Consider the following 19,345-nt stretch of genomic DNA (forward strand, 5'->3'; position numbering starts at 1 on the left):
CTGAAAAAATGTGACCTATAATTTCGCAAACATGATGAAAACTATACCCATTATTCTGCAGAGCAAATAAATTTTTTAAAGCACATAAAAAATCATTAACCAAATTGTGCATGTCCTTTGCCCAAAATTTCAATATTACACATATTTCATACGTTTATTTCTAACTGGACACTCATTTTATTAATGCTAAATCTCCCTCCTAATAATTTTGCAATATTTTCACAAAATTGTACCCATAATTCTGCATTTTTCTTCAAATTGTACTCATAGTTCTGCACAAATTTTAAAAACTAGTACCGATAATTCCGCACTTTTCAGGAAAAATATACCCCTAAATAATGGCACGTCCCCATACCTTCAAAAATGTTAATGTACACCCTCCCCCCGAGATATGGTTATGACGAAGGCTTAGAAGCCCGAAACAGAAGAAACACCTGCTCTGGCTACGGTGAGATCTCCTGGGGTGGCATCAAAGTTCACTGATCATCTCATTTGGCCGTTTGATTCAGTTGAATGATCTTGGATTTTGATGCAGGAAACTGGAGTTCGATTTTGAAAAGGTGCATTTATTTTACAATTGGGCAGCACCCTTGTGGAAATAATTTCCCTCTGTCAGCCTTGGCCTACTGAATACATACATTTATACATATGTAAATAAATATGTCTTCAAACAGCAGCCTTTAGAAACATAACTCTTTGTATCCATTACTGTCCAGCTGCAACTGGCTAGAGTTATATTATCCGGTGAAGTGTAGCTGGCACTTTATTTATGTCGATATATCTGGAAGGAATGTCACGTGCTTTTTTTGTGATGCCTAGCTTTCTTACGCTTCTATCAAGACCAAAATGAAAGTTCTTCGTATGTGTCTATTCTATAAAATTTCCCGAATCTTATCAGATTTTTTGCAGGCATAACCTCGTCTTTGCTCCTTTGTTTCTGATGTTTTCTTGTACTCACCGTGAGTGCGAGGTATTTACATTGTTTCAAATGTAATTTTAGGAGATGTGTCCAGAATGTTTGTGGTTGAGTTCTACTTGCGTACAACAGAAGACGAAGCACTACTATCAGACGCGTTAGTTTGTGAAATCGAGCAGTACGACACATTCAAAGTACATCGGCTACTTCCTATTGAAAAAGGCGCTGAGCTGGCTTCAGGCACCTCAAGAGTATTTACTTGTGAAGATAAAGCATTTCTGACAAGCCTCAGTAGCGAGCTCGATGACGTAGAACATGCATATGAAGAATTTTGCAAACAATGGGATTTCGAAATGACTTCACTCCCTCGCAGATGCAAAGTAACACATGCCTGGTGCAAATATGTCTCAAAAAAGCCATCTTTATCAGAAGTTCAAAGAATTTGGAATCCTATCTCAGTTGAGTTTGGGAATTTTACTAGCAAACAGATATTTGAGTGCTCTTTAATTGAGCGCTCTAAGATTATATGCCAAGAAATGGAAGTAATGATGGAGGAAAACCTAAGGTTAGAGTTTGATCAAAAGGATATAACTCTAGAAAAGCTTGTTGGAGAAACAACATTCATCATGTACATCCCATTGACTTCGCTTCATGAGTTTGCTGTTTGTTGCGCGTCTATGGATGGCCAGACGCTGCATCTTTATTTGCCTCTCAAGACACCACCAAATGTTGGAACTGAAAATAGAAACATTAAAGACGCAGTCGTCGATAATAAGGTTGTTTGTATAACTTTTCCATCTAGCTCGTGGAAAGAACTCCGGAGAACACTTGCGGTTCCAGAAATTATGCCAGTTTCCGTTTTCAACACTTGTGTGAAACACGAGCATGCTTTTGAATATGCTCAATCAGTGAAGATAAAAGAAGCAACTCTTGAGGGTTACCAAGTTCTCAACAACAGTCTTTGGCTCATGAAAGTGTTGAAAGGAAAGCGAGAATTTTGTTTACCGAACAGGAATTTGTTGTTTCTCTACGAGAAGCTTGTAGAAGCTCTTGTTGGTGGCTATACAGGTAAAATAGCACTTCTGTTAAGGCTGAACCCATTGGGGGTAATATTGGATATTCTGCGGGGTGGTCCTTTTTGACATTACACCATAACTAATCACCTATCACGCCGTCCTCACAACCGACGCCATATTTTTCCCTACCATTGCAATCATTATCACCACAATTACCATTATCAACACTACCATTATTTCATTTCGATCACAATTATTATTTTTGTTTTTATAATCATTTTTATAGTCATCACTATTATCCCTTACACCAGTCTCTACAGCACCACACACATTCCCTCACATCACCCACCACCCTTCCCTCTCCCACTTCCATTATCCCATTTTTTCATCGCTGCGCTGCATTCACACCATTCTACATCAACCAATCCGGCATCACTATCTCACATTTCAAATTCATTTACTCGTTCGTTTTATTTACTCTGATGAAGCCCTGTATGCCGAGGCAAAATATAAGTATGCATTCTATTTAATTTGTTTTGAAAATTTATCTTATTACATTGGACTTTCAACGCCGTTTTGCTTTGTTCCTGAATTTTACCTTCATCCTTTTTACACCCTGCAGATCTAAGCTTTATTGGAAGAATTTACGTAAGCTCGATCATATTCAATGATATTGTAAACGTACGAGCTATTGTTTCAATGTATGATATCCACAACAACTAAGTTTTTGTTCTTTTTTTGCTGCAACTTGGATCCTACACTATTCGTGCAAAAAAGCCAAAACATATGCATGTTTTTTTAGCTTCTTCCAGAAAAATTCTACTTTCTTCCTACACACCCCGTGTCGGCAAATAAAAATTATTCCCAAACTCTTTGAAACCCTTCTGTTCATCTTCTTGTCCTCATCTGTGTTCCCCTTTCGTCCACCTTCACGGTGTAACACAAAACATTTAATTTCTTTGTTCATTTGCTGAAGTTCCGCTTTCTTCCCACAATGCAACTTCTCTATTTAATGCGTTTACAATATCGGCAACCAAAGAAGATTTTGCCGCTATTTTGCTTTCAGTACCCTAAGCTGTCTTCATTACTCCTTTCTTGGCCTTATATACTACAAACCGAAAAAGTATCTTGTTTGACTTGAATGCAATCACTTTCAATCCCTCTAGGTTCTCTGTACCTCTTCCTTCTTCTTTCTCGACTCTTTTTACCGTGCCTCTATCAATGAGATGTTTTTCTCGCTCAAGTCTAAGCTCTTTGTGACATTTTGCTTTTATGTTCAATTATTCATTCTTCTTCTGTTTTTTCAGATTTATGGGAAACAGCCTTGAATTACGTTATCCAGAATGAAAACTGCTTTTGGATCGATCTGGAGACAGCTTTCATTAGGGTGCTAGACAGCTTGCAGACTTTACCTAAGCCAGCTATTTTACTAGCAAAAGTCCCGGTTCCCGCCTTTCACAAAATGATAAAGAGGGTTGTAATAACACCTAATAGATTGGTGTGTCTCCCAGCCACCCCTGTCGCAGAGAGTCGTTTGCTACGTTACTATGGCGACGAGTACGAGTTTTTGATCGTCAGTTTCAGAGCAGAAGAGTTTCAGGAGCTCCATTCCGTTGAAGATAAGGAGTTGCTCCGTCGTATAAAAAATTTCATCACAAATGGATTCACAGCAGTAAAGCATTACTGGTTTTTTTGTTCCAGTGCAAGTCAGTTAAGAGATCGTAAAGCCTACTTCGTTGCTGCACAGTCATATGATGAGGTATGCCTCTTGTTCGAGTACAGGTTTAGGGAAGAGGGGTTCCTAAGCATAAGGGCACAAATTTCCAAATTCTTTTGGCTCCAGCATATCATCCTGTAGCATGAAGTGATAAAACTTCAATAATACTTAATGAATGTTTGTGACATTTTAACTTTGATCATGGGGTCTATTTGGATGACAAATTGAAGGAAGGGCAGGGAGCTCTGATAGCAAATCGAAATAAGGAGCTGTTAGTTCAGTTTATAGGATAACAGAAGCTAGTCCAAGCTTTGCAAAGGTTATTATCACTAATTTTTGCATGCATAATTTTTGCATGCTTAAATTTTGCATGCATAATTTTTGAATGCATAATTTTTGCATGCATAGTGCTGTTGTTGATGCAGTTCTTCAATCACAAACAAATGTTCGGGCCGTTCTGAAATTCGAGACATGATTCTGAAATCGTTGACATTTCTAATGATTTTATTGTTTTTTTCATAGAATTGAACCCAAAATTCAAAATGATAGAATCCAGAGCACAACCCGACTAATTTTTTTCTATATTCTCAATGCAACTAGATATCTCAAAATATGACTTTTTAAAGTCTAAAATCACTTCATCTTTTGAACGATATTGCTTTCTTTTTTGTCGATATATTGTCTCTTTTATGATGTATTTTCTTTTTTATCACTATATTGCTTTTCATTACAATATTGGCTAGAGCAAAATCTTCAAGCGCCGTATATTTATTTAAGGATATTTAGCTTGATTCAAAAGCCAGTCTTTAAGGTTACAAAATTCTTTGTATTAGGTGATACATGAAGAAGAAATGGAAGAACAAAAAATAATATTATCGATGTACAGCCTTGAATTTCTGAGTTCTTTTCCTTATTCTAAATTAGGTTTTTTAAGGTCTTCTTGATACCTTTTTCCAAATTAGATTTTCTAAAAAAGGGTTCTTTACACTTTTTCAAATAGCGTTCTCCTCCGCTTTCTTAAAAAGTGATCTCCTATCTTTTTGAAAATGGACTTTCCTTCATTTTCTATAAATAATTTTCCACCCTTTAGCTGATCTTAAAATCTTTTTTGAACAAGGTACAAAAACTGCGAAGTAAAATTGTACTCAACAGAAGTGAGCAGAAGTCGACAGCCAAATATCTGAGCAAGCTTGGTTTGTTTTGCACTTCAGACAAGCAAATTTTGTCTCTTTCTGAGGAGAGGATGGCAATACGCGATGACATCAGAGCCTTGAACGGTGACTTAGTCACTGATGGCTGTGGTCAGTATACGAAAAAGTCTCTTACGGGGATACGCAGGCATTTCACATAGTGCGACAATCCAAACGTTTTGTGTTCTGAATTGAACAAGATTTTATCCTTTAATAAAATATCTCGTTGGTAGCAAACTTGAACTTTGTTGTTAAAACGCATCATTGATCTCACAATACCATTAAACACAAAATACACCTGAGGCACATAATTTTACAGCACATTACATATTATAAGGATATATATGCTAAGTATGTATTCTTTTGCCTTATTCAGATGACTTTTTGGATGCTAAACGATGCAACCAGATAATGTCAAACAAAACACAGAATCCGGAATACAGAATCTGGAATACAGAATCCGGAATACAGATCCGAATTCTGGAATACGGAATCCGGAATATAGAAAATGGAATCAAGAATCCTATACGTAAAGAACGTACTCCGGATTCCAGATTCCGGATTCCGTGTTTTAAAGGTAGCCCAACCAGATAGATCCCCCAATAAATTAATTGCTTGAATACCCCTTTAGTTAACACTTTTTCGTTATGTTATGGTTTCCATATGCCAACAATATAATAAAATCTTTGTTTTGACCATTTGGGTTTGACTCAAAATATCTTTTTCATATTCCGATCCCTAGGAAGTTAGGCCTTACTTCAAATTTTTTGATAGCAATATATTTTGTGCAAAACAGTGATATTGACATCAAATGATAAGCTTATAAGCAATGATATTCACAATGCTTTGAACAAACGACCACATCAAGTCATTTCTCTAACCGATTGCTGTGTTCTCGTTTGATTCACATAGTTAGGAAAAAAGAACAAATCACAGTGATTTGACAGGGAAAAGCCTGTGCTAATGTGACCAGATCTCAGCCAATACACAACACATTTCACTGATTTTGCACATTTATAGGTTATTAACAAATGTTAACAATTATCTTTTTATTCAGGTAAAGTTTCGAGAAAGATGGCTCAAAAAATCTCGTCTCTATTGGAACTTGAAGATCATGTTCCCTCTGCATTTCAAATCCGAGTTGGGGGTATCAAAGGTGTTCTTGCTGTTGCCAGTGACAACGACCCTGAGCTGCGGCATTCTGACGTCATCTATCGAGAATCGATGCTTAAGTTTGTGAATAATGATAAAGAGTTATGTGTTGTTAATTGCGCCAATTACCACAAGCTTTTTCTTAATCGCGAAGTCATTACACTCTTAACTAGCATCAACGAATTATTGCACCGAACAACGGACGGCAACATATGGATGATTGAACATACCATTAGAGTATTGCACGAGAAAGCCCTTTGGGATGCTGCAAGAATTTTTGAAGATTCAGTTGCAGCAAGGGAGGCATTAATGCAATTCCTGCCAAAACAAACGGTGCTTCAAGTTCAAAACAGTGGCTTTGATGTGCTGACTGAACCATTCTGGTTTGGACTGCTACGAAATGGTAAGTGTTGGGCGGACATGAACAATCTGGCGAGGTACCATGTTTTGCTTGAGGTGATATTTTTAGGAGAGCGTTTCCTGACCCTAACGGCCTGTGATTCGTTGATGCCGTCAAAAAACTCCTCCACGTGTATGACACGAGGTTAATCGGATTATCCGAACCGGATTCTTCAAATCAAGAAATTCTGGATAAAAATAATCCTACATTTTACTTTAACATTCTTGTCTTCGATACAACGACATTGGCGTCGCCAGAATGCTTTGCTCGGAAAGCCCTCTTGCTATATGTAATTTCTTTGGAATCATTTTTAATGAATGAGTTTTCTGCAGATTCAAGAAGTAAGGGCCTAATCAACCTAAGTTTCTTCCATCTTTCTTTTATTGATAAATGCAAGTCTTTGTGTACTTCCCCATCCCCCTGACTCATCGCTAGCTATTGTGCTCAAGGGGATGCTCACGCCCCATTTGCCAACACAGTTGCTGAGCCAACCTTTATTTGACAACAAGTCTGAAATCCTGCTTTTGAAGAGCTCAAAACAAATGGGTTCTTCAAACCAGAAAACTAAAACTGCTTTCCACAGGGAGTTTCACACCCCTGCCATGCCCCATCGTGGGAACGGCCCTGCCTGTGTCAGGTTTAAACAAGAAAACCTTAACTTTCATTTGACAATTTTTGCATGAAGTAATGACTAAAGGTTTGCCTATTTTCTGCTTATGCAAGCCAGTCTTTAATTTCTTTCCCCCAAAGAACGGTTGTTTATTTTTCTCAAAATGGGCCTCTCAGTCCTATGACTCAACAGGTACTGTACTTAAAAGGACATTATTGAGTTCTGTAATGGGCTTTGTCTTAGAAATATGGACGTCTGAAACCCCCTTTACTAACTTCACAATCAGCACGATGATATAGAGTAGCCTTGGCCATTATCTATTTTGTGAGTGATCCACAAAACTGGCCCATCTAAGAACATTTTCTGTGATCATGACCTTCAGTCTCTTTGAAAACTATGGAAATACTCTCTTTTGGTGCAATTGTCGAAGAAGTTTTCTTTAAAGGGATTCTTAACAAGATTGTGCAAGAACATTGAACTCACGAATAAAGGACTATTGGTATCGTTTCTCTCTGTAATAAACTCACAGGCATTGATTATAGGTACCCCTTCTTCTCAGTGGACAGGGTTTCCAGTCTACAGATCAAGGATTGAGCCTCGATTTGCTATACCTCATTGGCCATTTCGTTTCCATCACTGAAATCCTATTTACTATACCTACACCGGTATGTACTATACCTATCTATTAAATTCCAGCGTACAGTTTGTCAGTGATGTCTTTGAGAAGAAAGTCAAGGATACTTTTGGATAATGGCTGCCTTCTGATGGGTATAGCCGACACGATTGGCCTCTTGAAAGATAACGAAGTGTTTGTTCAATTTCAAGAAGATCCAATAAAGAGTCCCAGAATCATCACAGGCCCAGTTCTAATATATAGAAACCCCTGCCTTCACCCCGGAGATCTACGCTGGGTGACAGCTGTCAATCACCCTAACTATCTGCCGTGGAAAAATGTATTGATCCTTCCAACAGAGGGGGTCAGTAATTCATTAGCAGCTGATTGCAGCGGTGGGGACCTGGATGGGGATCTCTTTGCTGTGATTTGGGACGAAAGATTTATTCCACCGTGTCCAGTGAGAAATCCACCCTTAAACTACGCCGAGCTATCAAGGGGAGCGCCGGAAAACTTTGTTCCTGACAAAGAGCGTTTGTTATTTGCCGATGTCTTCTGTCTGATCGTTCAAAACCATGCTTTAGGTAAATGTTACTGATCAAAGCCACTGTGATTCAGTTGATACTGTCACGTGCTCTATTATAGCCAATAGAAATATCTGTTTAGATTTTGATTTTTGAAATCTTCCTCATTTCCAAACTGAGGTTGTAAATTGTTTAGTCCAAAGCCTTTTCCCTCCACTCTTCTTTACAGCTGCTTTTCCACCAAGCGATTCTGTTCTGCGTGTTAAACAGTCGCGTGTTGTTCGTATCGCGAACGGATTTGCCCAGTTGAAAACCGGCTTTACGGCTTTCCACCATTGGATGCCACTCGGTGGGCCTGATCATTCACATCACTTTCATCATCTTCATTGTCACCCACGTAATGATTATAAAACTTTCACATTGTATTTTTACAGGCCAAGTTGCAAACCGGCATTTGGCACTATGTGATCAACTGCCTAAAGGCGCGTGCGACGATTTGGCCAAGGAGCTTGCCAAATCACAATCACAAGCAGTGGACTTTCCAAAGACTGGCATTTTGCCAACGATACCTAGAGAAGCTTTAGGGTAGGTGCCAAAAAGGGTCAGTAATAGCTTAAAATATATCAAGTACACGTTTTTTATAAGAACAACTCTTATAAGAACACCAGCGAGGGGCAAATCACTCCAAGAAAATCTCGTACACTTTTTGCGAAAATCCTATTGTTTTATCTGAAAGTCCTTGGAAATCCTTTTGTTTTAGGGAAAATTTCGTACGTTATTTGCAAGAGTGAATTGCCTCTCGAACACCAGACTGAGATCTGCCCGAAAACAATGTCTGTATTATTGGCTGAAACTATGGAAGGAGGTACTTCCTTATTGGGTATGACTGAATTTCGTAAATAACAATAAAAGTGAAGTCAGTCTTTATTTCTGAGCAGTTAGCCTTTATACGGGTACTACAAGCTAGGTGTGGAAAGATATTTTCGGTCCCTATTCTGACGTTTCATACTCTGAAGAGTGTTAGAAAAAAAACTTCAGTTTTTTGTAAACTTTCCCAAGACGAAAACAGCAGAAAACGGAGCAAAACAGACTATCTACCCACTTGTACAGGTTCTCCCCCTGTCGATATCTCTCCTTTTGTACATCTTGGACGGTCCTACTGTTCGCTCCTGAGAATTTATTTGAAGCATACCCCTACAAATGTTTTTTATATAGTTCTTTGAATCGCTATTGTTTTATTCGATGAAAAACTCATATATAGGATTTGTCTATTGTTGCTGATTCACCCCTAATCACATTTCACCCCTAGCATTAAGTTTCCTGATTTCATGGAGAAGGACAGCGGTTATTATTCCGAGAAAGTTATTGGTGAATTATATCGTCGCTGTAGATCTTCTGTTTTCGACTTTGAACTGGCGATTGAAAAGGGACGGTCATGCCAGTAAGTACTTTTCTATTTCATGGGACTTTGAATAGCACACATTCGCAGAACTTCCATTCCAAGACGTAAGACTTTTTTGGGCTTGTTATTTTAGAAGATTGACTCTAAAATTGGGGGATGAGAAGAGAGATGGGAAAAATGGAGGAGGAAATGAAAAAGAAAAGGGGAAAGGGGAAAAGGAGCGGGTGGAGGGGGAAAGGACAGAGCTTGGTTACTGCTATTCTAAGAGGTTTTTCGGCACATCTGACCAAAAGATTCCACTTTTGGTATTCATTATTTTAAATCCCCCCCTCGCTCCCAGCTTTCTTGTCCCAATCCAAGCATCAGGTCAGTGCTTATTTTTATAAGTGTCTTTTCTCATGGTCCATGAGGTCAAAAGCAATATATTTCAAATTTGTTTTTTCTCTGCAGATCAAGCTTTGACCTCGATCTGTTTGTTGATGGGTATGAGGAATACATAGAAGATGCAAAGGAGGGATTTGAGGCATACAAAAGATGTATGCAAGGAATCATGGCGCATTACTCTCTAAAAAGAGAGTCGGAGGTAGTTCTTGGACGGCCATTAAGTTGGGACCCACTTCTCAAAGCAGACAAGGGTAAAGTAATGGAAGCAATTGAAGGCTCCTATGAAGCAGTAAAAAGAAAATTCAGAGCTGAATTCTTACGAAATGTTTCAACTCAAGAAGAGCAGAGAAAGAAGGCCTATGCCTGGTATGCCGTTGCTTACGATCGCAGAAATTCTATGGTGGGTAAATCCGTGGTAATCTTATTCAACGAGGGATGGAGCATAAGATACTTGACTTTATTTTGCATTCCATTAGAAGGGCTTTGGTCCATGTTAATGTTATAGTAATTTTATTAGTAATGTTTTATGAAATACTAATATAATTTTGCAAATATAAAGTAATTCTTCAAAGATCGTACCAAGCAGAAGGTTATGTTCAACTCACAAATTTATATTCAAATCAGATGAAGGTTATTTTCAACTGAATCTAGGTATTTTTCTTAAATAAGAGTATTCATATAGAAAGCTACTTTCTGTTTGCAGTTAACTAACGTTGATTTTTTTTAAGAAAAATTTTGATTCATTTAACAGGCATCCAAAAACTTCTTCAGTTTTGCCTGGCTTGTTCACGATATCCTTTGTACAATAAAACAAGACAACACAACTGCAACGATTCTAAAGCAGGATATGGTTCTAAGACTGATTGACGAGAGCATCTATTCAAGATTTTTCCAGTGCAAATCACGACTTGAATCGATGATCGCTACTAAGGAAAACATTTTGCGTTGCGTGAAAGCGGAGATAGATCGTGTTGCGGGAAAGAACTGTTTTGCTGTGGAAGCATACGGCTCGGCTTCGATGTATCTTTGCAGTGAAGAATCTGACTTAGATGTATGCCTGACACCACTCAAATTGGCATGGGAAATGTGGGCACCTGCAGGTATGGATTTTCCCTTTCCAGGCACTATATAGAGCTTGTTGGACTAGTCTTTTAACAATTGAAGAGAGCAAATGGTATTAGAAGCAAAAATACCTATGTACTTTTCTTTAGTTTTTATTGACTCGATGTTATTTCTCCCTAGATTTGGTAAGTTTTAAAAAACTCCAACCAAAGGACCAAGCAAAACACTTCTTGGAGATTATCATTTCGAAAGCCGTTGATAATATTTCAAACAGCAAGGTGCACAAGCTCAAAGCTACCGTTCCAGTTATAACAATAACAGTTGGCGATCAAAACAGAGAATGTGCTGTTGACCTCTCTTTCAACAATATCGGCCTTGCAAAGACATTGTTTATGCACAGGCTGTATACAAGCAATTGCAAGACATTCATTTTGCTATGGGTGCTTGTTCGATGGGCTAGGGCTGTAGGGATGATAAAATCTGGAATGGAAGCGCAGGACCTCCCGCAACAACCCGAGCTACGAAGAGAAGAAAAGACTGTAAATGTCGAAGGTCTGCTGGCAACTGCTGAGTTCTATGTACTGGTCATCCATTTACTTGATTTGAAACCAACAGAGGAAGAATTTGAGAACAAGAAAGAAAGAAACAAAAAAGCGAAGAAGGTTTGTTTTTTTTGGATTTTTTCTGTAGACAGGGGGTGTAGTACGTTACAATAGAAGTATCTCTCCCGCTCCCGAATGAAGGAGTAACGCAGCAAAGCAAAGTCTTCTCGCATCTCCGATCTTTGTTGTTTGCTGTCCTTTAACTTTTACAGGTATCACCTCAATCGATAATAGATTCATTGAGTTGGTAGCAAATGTTCCTTGAAGCCAACGATTGTGCTGTTTGTTGCAGGGTGAAGTATCTAGACCTTAAAAGCAATCGATAGATATAAATATGGCTCGAGCCAGCTGTCAGTTAATATTAGCCAATCAGTGGACGTATGAGTGGATTCACATTCACTGATTGGTCAATTTGTGATTTAAAAAAGGCTTAATCCCCTTTATTTTCTCACGATTGCCTTAAAAACTGTTTGGATCTGTCCTATAAGCCGGTTGAGGAAACCTCATGCTCGCGTATGCGACTAAAATAAACTAAATAAACCACATATTTGAAAACTTCTTGCATTCATAAATGTAGTTTTAAGAGAATAGAATGCATATGAACGTATCTAGGTGGGCAAAGGCGACAGAAGGTGCATGTGGGGAAAATGCTGGCCTAAGTCACTCTGACTTGCAAATTTTTATGCTCAAAATGTTCGTGTGATTGAACGGCTTGAAAGGCCACAATCTCAAACATAATCAGGATGTTCTACCTATGTTGCAGAACCCGTCTCCCACTATATCGATTTAAAAACGATGGCCAAAGCTGAACTCGAATCCTTTTCCTCTAAACGCGTGCGACTCTCCCGAACTCTTACTCCCTACCTCCCTTGATCACGTGATCTTACGTCAACAGTAACAAAACACTATTTTCTACAGTGCATTCCAGTAATAATTCAAAAGTTTTTACCTTGGTATGCATAAAGCATTTTTGGAAAAATCCTTTTGTATGTATTTGCCTTACTTCTTAGTTAGGCAAACGTTTAGGGGTTCGATTTGCTCAATTGCTAGTTGGAAATTCAAGCGAATTTTTGTACTTATTTCATTCAATTTTCAATTATTTTAGCATGTTAGCCCATTCAGCAATGCTGGTTCACAAGGGGCCATGCATCAACGTAAGTAAGAAAAATCTGAAGGGACCCACTTGAAAAGTTGTAAGGGGCCTACCGGGAACTTTCCCGAGTCCTGCTGGGCCACCACGTCCCTGGTAGACTCATGCTTATAATAATGGTTGATTGCGATATAGCCTTATAACTACCCGTGTAGTGGGCTTGACTTGCCTCAACCACAGCACAAAGGCGTTCAACAATATTTGGACAGATCCTTGACTAGTAATTTGCCATGAAACAAATCATGTTCTCAAATGTAGGTGTGCCCATTAAAAAGACTATTTGTACAAGCCAAGGAAGCCAAAAAAGACGAGGAACATCAGGTTGCTCATATGCTGGTGACGTTCTTTCGCCGTGGAGCTTTGATGGAAAAATGTGAGAAAGATGTCGAGCTTGTGTGGCCTGATGAAAACATCCCCAACGTGATTCTTTCTGCCCAGGTAAAAATTATTTGGTAGATTTTTATTTCTTGCTTTTCCCATTTCATTTATCTATCACATTCATGGGCGCCGAGGCAGGTTGGAAAGTGGGGGCAAGAGAAACTTTAACAATCACAACAAAAGATTTTGGAAAAAGCTCTATTGTTTTGCAAAATAGTGTCGCCACCCCCTCCTCCGTTGGAGGCCCTGACTTTCATATTGTTTGTATCAAAAACTGGACGGCTAAAATTGCAACGGCGAGTTTCAAGAAAAAACCATGTTTTATGCTAACGAAGCGTAGAACTCCGAGTTGCCTCTTAAAAAGAAATAGGGTATTTAGCATTATTTGAGCAGACTATTATTTGAGTAATGTTCACTGTTATATATTGTATATGTTTCACGTGTTTGCTACTTCTTGCCCTTGTTCATTTTACTACTTTTTTATGTTTTCATTTCTTTCTTCTTTTTACTCATCCGGATTTTGGTTTTATTTCCTACCGGCGTTATAGATCTTTGTGTCCTACCATTTTTGTAATTTCTCATTCTATTTTGTTTCAGTCTTTCGGCATCCCTTCCTTTTCTACTTACATTATCAACTGTGATTTATTTTTCAAATTATGTTGAAATTAACATACATGCTGAATTTTTCCCCAGGTGATCAAGCTAATTTCTCTCTACTGCATGAATGGCCTGCACAGTGTTTTCGCAACACGCAGTGTTTCAACCATGCTATCTCAAGTAAAAGCAACTTCTGAGAAGGAAGTTACCTTTTCCCGGAAGCTCCCCAAATGCCTCGTTCATGCATTCGGAAAAGCAACAGAATTTCATGCTGCAAGGCTAAGCTCTGTGACCGGAGCTAATGTAAAAATTTCCATGGAAAACATCGTATTTGGTGAGTTTCCATTGAAAGGTTCTGAGTAGGAGTTAGTTATAGACTAGCTGGCGATTCTAGCCTTTTTACTATTAGCTAACACAAAAAGGTGAGTGTCAGAACCGTTTGGATTTAACAAATATTGAGGTATGTGCTGTAGAAAGTGTGAATAACTGCATATTATGAATAACTGCATACGCGGGGGAGAATCTAACTGTTAAACAAGTGTCAGGTTTTTTATCGATATCTTCAATCTATAGACGAATTTGCATGACATAGAAGATTTCAGCGATACTCCACCCCCATCAAATCAATGCCTATTATTCTTTCTCCTGTTATTTGTGCCACAGTTTAGCAGAAAGGCCAAATTATTAAGCGTACATCGTTTACCTGGTCTATTAAATGTACATGGTTTACATATGAAGTTAACGAACACGTAACGCCTTGCAGCCACGGGGTCAAGATCTAGCATTATGAAATTAAAGGAAGAGCTGCACGCCCTGTCTGTAACCAATCGTGCTTTGATGCTGGGACGACTGCCAAAGAAAACATCACGATATTTCATGGAAGGATCAACTTTGGTTATAGCGAAAGGCAACCCATCAGCGGATGCTATGGTAAGTAACAAAAGGGTTATGGATCAGAGACCGTAATAAGTAGTCGATAAGAGGAGGGGTTTTTGAATGAATAAAGTCGGTTATATGCTTGCGTTTTTCTGACCCATAGCTGGGTTTATATTTCCATTTTGTATTTTTGGACCCTTATTCTGACGTTTTATTCTCCGAAGAGTGTCAAACGAAGAAGCTTTTAAGTATGTTGCAAATTGTTTCTATTTTTCAAAGCCATTTTCAAATTCTGTACCGCTAAAAATTGTGAATATCATTTTGTTGAAAACTGAGGATTTTTCCGAAGAAGCAAATATCGCTTTATCGACATAAGTTGTTCCTTTATTTGTTTCCAATTATTTACATCGCCATTTCTTAAGTCTTATCAACCAATGTAAAAAAAATTAAAATTTTATCGAATTACAGGCGGTTAACCGGCTTACGAAAATAGGAGGGATCCATCCATCAGAAAAATAGCCTATGGCCAGCCTGGTTTGGCGAGATCCACGAGATAGATAGGCAAGGGAGGATCTGGCCTGAGCGAAAAAACGTATCTATACCATGCGGGAAATGACAAACAGATCACTGGCTTGCTCGCTTTGACCTTACATGAAACAGACTAGCTCAGACAGGCGACATGGTATAGATAGATAAACGCGTGCCCAACCTCGGTAATAGACGTGTGGGCACGATGCTAGCCAAGCCCACAGGCACTATGCCCCGTCAGTCAACCATTCAGCGTGTTTAAAATCGACGAAACATTGAAGTTTAGCCGATTGGCTCCTTAACAATAGGTCTATTGTATAGTATAACCAATGGGAATTTAGAGAAGCCTCAATGTAAACGTTCGGAAATGTTATTTCTCTTCGATGACCTGGCAAACCGGGCTAGCCAGCCTCTACACAACCAGGCCTTTTTGTTTTGATGTACCAAGGTCGTTTTTGATAATTTTTTTCGGACCTTCCTTCAATAGAATAAAATAGTCTAGGTTTCTGTATCAATGAATTTTCCCTCTCTTCTTTTTATAGTTGCAACAATGGGAAGTTTGACGATTGTCAGTTTTATCTTTTCCCTCTCGAATTAGTTTTCAATTGCGGATCAATTTGATTTCTTCACCACTGGAGTGTATCCAGGCCTAAAAGCAGTTTGAATAATTCAGGAACAAAATCTCCTCTCTATTTTTTGTGTTTATTTATTTATAAAATTCTTTTTTAATAAAACATTTTCATTTATGTATATGTCTGGTGCTAGAGGATAGTCATGACAAATTGCCCCTCCTGGCCGTTCTTGTAATAGAATAAAGTAGTATTCGTTAGGTAATTTTTTTGTAACTTTTTACATCGAATTAAAAAATCCCTTCACCAGCAGAAAAAGAGTTAATTTGCTAAATTTTCTGTCGATGATTTTTCCCATATATGACCTATTACAGGTTTTATTTGGCAAAAGTGTTGGACCATGGAATATGTTGCACCATCTAGGGGAAAGACATCACCCTACATTGAAAAGTGAACCTGTTCATGATTGGATTGGGAATGCTGTTAGCAGGTTCAGTGAACGGCTAATGCAACAACTGTGCAAGCTGCCCCTCAAAAACCAAACTGTCATCGGTATGAAAGAATTTCTTGCCAGAAGAATTTAGACAACATTTGTATTACTTTACTGCATTTATTCGCAGGGGAATGATACATCCACTATACATTCCTGAAATCAATTTTATTTGTGAAGACTTACGTATAACCGTCTCTAAAGTATTCAAGGAAACTAAGGCAATTTTCACCTTTGTCTAATGATTAAGGTTATTTTCACCTTTATCAATCAATTTGTCAGTATTTGGACAACATGGTGGCAACGTTAAAAAATGTGAAAGATTCTGATGTTGTTATGTTGCATACGAATTGTCCCTACCATATGCTTTGGGGGGCTGGTTAGGGGGTGGAGGTGGCTGAAGAGTCTTTGTCTCATAAAACCTTTGCCTCTCCCAAGTCCGTAATAAGCGCCGTGGACCCTGATTTGTTGAGAGCTCAAAATCATGTAAAATCTCAAACTGGATTTGGCTGTTTTCCCAGATGAAAGTTTGATGCGATCTTGATTTCAGATTCGCTCAGCACGTCAATAACTTTCGGTTCATTTTACACGGTAAACATTTCCCAGAGCCTGCCACCGACCCAAACAACATTGTCAGTAGATGAATTGGGAATCAAGATCGAGAAGGGTCGTCGAAATAGGAAAAACTGGCAGCGGGGAGAGTTTGTCGCAGAACCAGAGCCAAATAGGTTTTTCGCGAAAGCTAGATTAGGCCCAGCAAAAGGGGATCTTGCTGTGGAAAAAAAGAAGCCAAAACACAGAGATACTAAGAAAAGTTCGATTACGTCATCATTCTGCAGCGGAATACTTGCGCAGAACAACCACGACAAAGCGGTTTTACAGTTGTGCGAAGAAGCGTTCATATCTTCCCTTGCTGAATGTGGCTTTGCTCTAGGAACGAACGGGTTTGATCGCAGCGAAGTTGGTTGGAAAGTACATAGCCTGCCATCATCTAGCTACGAGGTGGTCATCAGCCTTGACCAGGAAATGAAAAATAAGGCTGTAGAGGAGCGGGCTTTGAAGTGGATCAGTGCAAATTTCGTTGACGGTGATGGAAGTGAAGCGGTCAAAGGTCTTCTAGCCAATCACGATATCCGAATCAACATCATCAGCAGAGACTCGGTTCCAGAAAACTCGGATTTGTGGAAAAAAGTCGTTCCAGAGCCGGACATTCCTATTCTTGAGCTGAAAGAAGGTAAAATTTTTTCAAAAGCAATTTCTGAAGCAGTCAGCTACAAATGTCTTCACTAACTTGTTGTATTATTTTTTTGCTACCCATGAATGTCCCTCTTCTTATTTGGCCCCTCAATTCCTGGCTAGACCTGATGAGATGTATGACCCCCTTGCAATAGATGTTACTTCTCGCTGTTGGTTTCCTCTAGGAAGGAAACATAACCCTACCTGCTTTTGTAGCATATTACTTAAAGATTGCCCAAATAATTTTTTTTCTCACATATTCAAAATGAAATCCGTGTAATCTATTGGTTGGGGGTTGTTGTTTCACGGCATCAGCCACATACTTTATACCGAGTGTTGCAGATTTTGCGCTTTTATGCAAGTCAACTTATTCGGCTCACAATCTAGCACGTGAAGAAACGAGATCATTCATCAACGCCAACAATGTTTTACGCTCAAGAGGAATGTAGAGGAGACAAATGTAGATTAGAATGATAAAGCTATTAAGAATGTAGAAAAATGTTGTAGAGGGGAAAAATTGTCGAATGAAGGAATGTAGACAAGAACAATTCAGAAGGCAAGAATGTCAACAAAAATAATGTTGGAGAAAGGAATGTAGAAGAGACGTATTTATAAGAGAAGAATATAGAAGAGGAAATTCTAGATTAGAAGAATCTAGAAGAGAAGAATGCAGCAAAGAAGAATGTAGAAGAGACGAATGTAGAAGAGAAGAATGCAGCAAAGAAGATTCTAGAAGAGAAGAATCTAAAAGAGAGGAATGTAGAAGGGACAAATGCAGCAAAGAAGATTCTAGAAGAGAAGAATCTAGAAGAGAGGAATGTAGAAGGGAAGAATGCAGCAAAGAAGATTCTAGAAGAGAATATTCTAGAAGAGAAGAATCTAGAAGAGAAAATTCTAGATTAGAAGAATCTAGAAGAGAAGAATGCAGCAAAGAAGAATGTAGAAGAGACGAATGTAGAAGAGAAGAATGCAGCAAAGAAGATTCTAGAAGAGAAGAATCTAGAAGAGAGGAATGTAGAAGGGAAGAATGCAGCAAAGAAGATTCTAGAAGAGAAGAATCTAGAAGAGAGGAATGTAGAAGGGAAGAATGCAGCAAAGAAGATTCTAGAAGAGAAGAATCTAGAAGAGAGGAATGTAGAAGGGAAGAATGCAGCAAAGAAGATTCTAGAAGAGAAGAATCTAGAAGAGAGGAATGTAGAAGGGAAGAATGCAGCAAAGAAGATTCTAGATGAGAAGAATCTAGAAGAGAGGAATGTAGAAGGGAAGAATGCAGCAAAGAAGATTCTAGAAGAGAAGAATCTAGAAGAGAGGAATGTTGAAGGGAAGAATGCAGCAAAGAAGAATCTAGAAGAGAGGAATGTAGAAGGGAAGAATGCAGCAAAGAAGAAACTAGAGGAGAAGAATTTTCGAATGAAAGAATGAAGAAAAGAAGAATGTATAAGGAATAAAGACGACAAAGAAGAGTTAAGAATAGAAGAATAGAACAAAAAAAGACATTAGAAAAAAAGGGTTTAGAGGAGAAGAATGGAGCAGAAAACAATTAAGAAAGGAAGGATGGAGCAGAGAAGAATGTAGAAAAAAGTAATGTACAATGCCTGCCAAAAGTCTTGGAACACTGACATCAATTTCCACGGTCAAAACCAATCATCCCCCTCTCCCCCACGGAAAAATGTTGGTTTACTATCAAACGGACTAGGATTTTAGGAAGCACTTTCTTTTGCGCTTCTTTTATGATATTTCTCTAAATCATCAACATTGTTTGAGGGGGAAGGGGGCGGAAGTAGCAAATTTTTTTCATGAAAGGAATGAAAGATATCAAATGCAGCGTAAATTGGTGGGTGTTCCAAGTACTTTTGGCAGGCATTGTAGTCAAAAAATATAGGCAAGAAGAATATAGACAAGAAACTTGGATAAATGTAGTGATTGTTAAGTT

General features: G+C 38.5%; 1 protein-coding gene across 2 annotated transcripts in view; it reads left to right on the plus strand.

Moving 5' to 3' along the window:
- The window catches only part of LOC135688892 (uncharacterized), a 32,109-nt gene that overhangs the window by 11,689 nt on the left and 1,075 nt on the right, over nt 1–19,345 (plus strand). Inside the window, exons 7-22 of one of the 2 annotated variants that reach the window (XM_065205947.2) lie at nt 1,001–1,984; nt 3,240–3,691; nt 4,767–4,950; nt 5,216–5,416; nt 5,897–6,394; nt 7,698–8,198; nt 8,573–8,723; nt 9,448–9,579; nt 9,991–10,324; nt 10,676–11,024; nt 11,167–11,648; nt 12,997–13,176; nt 13,810–14,047; nt 14,477–14,643; nt 16,061–16,238; nt 16,727–17,410. In XM_065205947.2, coding sequence (XP_065062019.2) covers nt 1,001–1,984; nt 3,240–3,691; nt 4,767–4,950; nt 5,216–5,416; nt 5,897–6,394; nt 7,698–8,198; nt 8,573–8,723; nt 9,448–9,579; nt 9,991–10,324; nt 10,676–11,024; nt 11,167–11,648; nt 12,997–13,176; nt 13,810–14,047; nt 14,477–14,643; nt 16,061–16,238; nt 16,727–17,410 — 5,715 coding nt within the window. The remainder of the gene's footprint in view (nt 1–1,000; nt 1,985–3,239; nt 3,692–4,766; nt 4,951–5,215; nt 5,417–5,896; nt 6,395–7,697; nt 8,199–8,572; nt 8,724–9,447; nt 9,580–9,990; nt 10,325–10,675; nt 11,025–11,166; nt 11,649–12,996; nt 13,177–13,809; nt 14,048–14,476; nt 14,644–16,060; nt 16,239–16,726; nt 17,411–19,345) is intronic. The other variant, XM_065205948.2, reaches the window with a different exon arrangement.

Source organism: Rhopilema esculentum, chromosome 9 (genome assembly GCF_057945365.1).
Source record: "Rhopilema esculentum isolate cy_ngs chromosome 9, ASM5794536v1, whole genome shotgun sequence".
NCBI classification, from domain to species: Eukaryota; Metazoa; Cnidaria; class Scyphozoa; order Rhizostomeae; family Rhizostomatidae; genus Rhopilema; species Rhopilema esculentum.